This window comes from Callorhinchus milii, unplaced genomic scaffold (assembly GCF_018977255.1).
Source record: "Callorhinchus milii isolate IMCB2004 unplaced genomic scaffold, IMCB_Cmil_1.0 Scaffold13, whole genome shotgun sequence".
In the NCBI taxonomy this organism is placed as follows: Eukaryota; Metazoa; Chordata; class Chondrichthyes; order Chimaeriformes; family Callorhinchidae; genus Callorhinchus; species Callorhinchus milii.
This window is the reverse complement of record NW_024704754.1, coordinates 4,083,214-4,085,056: the sequence shown is the minus strand read 5'-3', so window position 1 is coordinate 4,085,056 and position 1,843 is coordinate 4,083,214. Positions and strand designations below refer to the sequence as shown.

The 1,843-nt window shown below is 45.9% G+C and overlaps 1 protein-coding gene across 1 annotated transcript in view; it reads left to right on the top strand.

Annotated features, from left to right (window-relative positions):
* Nucleotides 1–1,485, top strand: part of dusp1 (dual specificity phosphatase 1) — a 4,366-nt gene extending 2,881 nt beyond the window's left edge. The window contains exons 3-4 of the mRNA XM_042339948.1: nt 46–265; nt 638–1,485. Coding sequence (XP_042195882.1) covers nt 46–265; nt 638–1,002 — 585 coding nt within the window. The 3' untranslated portion in view covers nt 1,003–1,485. The remainder of the gene's footprint in view (nt 1–45; nt 266–637) is intronic.
* Nucleotides 1,486–1,843: the final 358 nt, after the last annotated feature.

The following is a 1,843-nucleotide window of genomic DNA, read 5'->3' as shown; positions in this document are numbered from 1 at the left end:
TGTCTATTATTATTAATGACTGTTCCTTCTTCCTGTGGTGTATAGGGTGGTCCGGTCGAGATCCTGCCTTTCCTGTACCTGGGCAGCGCTTTCCACGCTTCCCGCAGGGACATGCTGGACGCTCTGGGCATCACGGCTCTCATCAACGTGTCGGCCACATGCCCCAACCACTTTGAGGGACATTACCTGTACAAGTGCATCCCCGTGGAGGACAGTCACAAGGCGGACATCAGCTGCTGGTTCAAGGAGGCCATTCACTTTGTCGGTAAGTTCAGTGCTGGCTATGGTGTGGCCACACACACACACGCACGCGGTTAAAAACTCTCCCATGGCTGCCATGAGGTGGTGACAATATCCCCATAATAACCCAGTCTACGCACATTTATTGTTATTATCGTCCCACACCACAACAGGAAGTTGTTTTTTCGGGGGGGAAATCTGACTCCTTTAAATTTGCTTTCCGTTTGACTTTTTAACTGTGCGAGATGAGCTGTCACAGTGCCGGGCTGGTGACTGTGAACTTTTACCGCTATCATCATCATCACCACCACCCCTGTTTATTGGGTTGACATTAAGTCTGTTGTGTGATTTGCCTGAATTTTGTAACTTAACCGTTGTGTGTGTGATTGCTTTACAGACTCGGTGAAGAACGCTGGGGGCAGAGTGTTTGTACATTGCCAGGCTGGTATCTCCCGCTCAGCCACCATCTGCCTGGCCTACCTCATGAGCTCCAACCGCGTAAGGCTGGACGAGGCGTTCGAGTTCGTTAAGCAGCGTAGGAGCGTCATCTCCCCCAACTTCAGCTTCATGGGGCAGCTCCTGCAGTTCGAGGCCCAGGTGTTAACCCCTTCCTGCTCGGCCGAGGCTGCCAGCCCTCTGAAGAAACCATCCGGAGCCTCCTCAACCCAGTTTGTCTTTAACTTCCCCGTCTCCATGCCCGTCTGCTCAGCCGCCAACTCGCTGGGGTTCCTTCAGCCCATCACAGCCTCTCCCACCTACTGAGGCTTGTCACCCCCAAACACAGCCTCCCTCCCATTTACAGGGGGCTGTTACACTGAACGCACAGCCTCCCACCTACTGAGGGCTGTCGCTCTGAGCACAAACCTGAGCCCGAATACTATCAGGTGGACTTTGATGTCTATACTTTTATTTCAATGTAAAGAGTTTATAGTTGTTGCTTGTTTCTGAATGGACCAGAATTTTTGTTTTATTTCCCTACAAAAACTGCAATACCTCAGTCCTATGTTTTTGCACTGTCAGAATCACAAAACTGTCTGGGGAAAGCCGGTGTTTTAGCACTTTTTATACTGAACTTTTATAAACCTGCTGGAGTTGGTCATCTTTTTGAGATTGACAGCAATTTATGCAGATTCCCATTTTGATAATTTATACAATTACTATTTATTTATGGAACGGTCATTGTTTACATTACTGTACAGTTTTTATAAGGCTGCAATAAAACTTTTTTATATATTGAATTACAAACACAACTCGTATTTGTACAGCGATCTTCACGAGACCAGCATCTTGGAACATTTAAAATACTCAAATGTCTCGGTTTTAGCTTTGCACGACTCATCATTTTATACATTTTCCTAAACATTACACAAATTTCCACGGTTCCTTTAAAGTGTGACCCCCATCTATGCCTGGTTTAAATACATGATTTCAGGTTGTTTTAGTATGTGTGGTTGTAGCGTCCAGTGTTAACATCTAGTGTTAACTCTAACCAGCTGAAGACAAATTTACCCTCTTTTTTTCTCCCTGTTTTGCATTTTGAGGGAAGGAAGGGGATATACATTTGCTATTTCATATGAGATAGAACAGTGAATATCAATCAGCA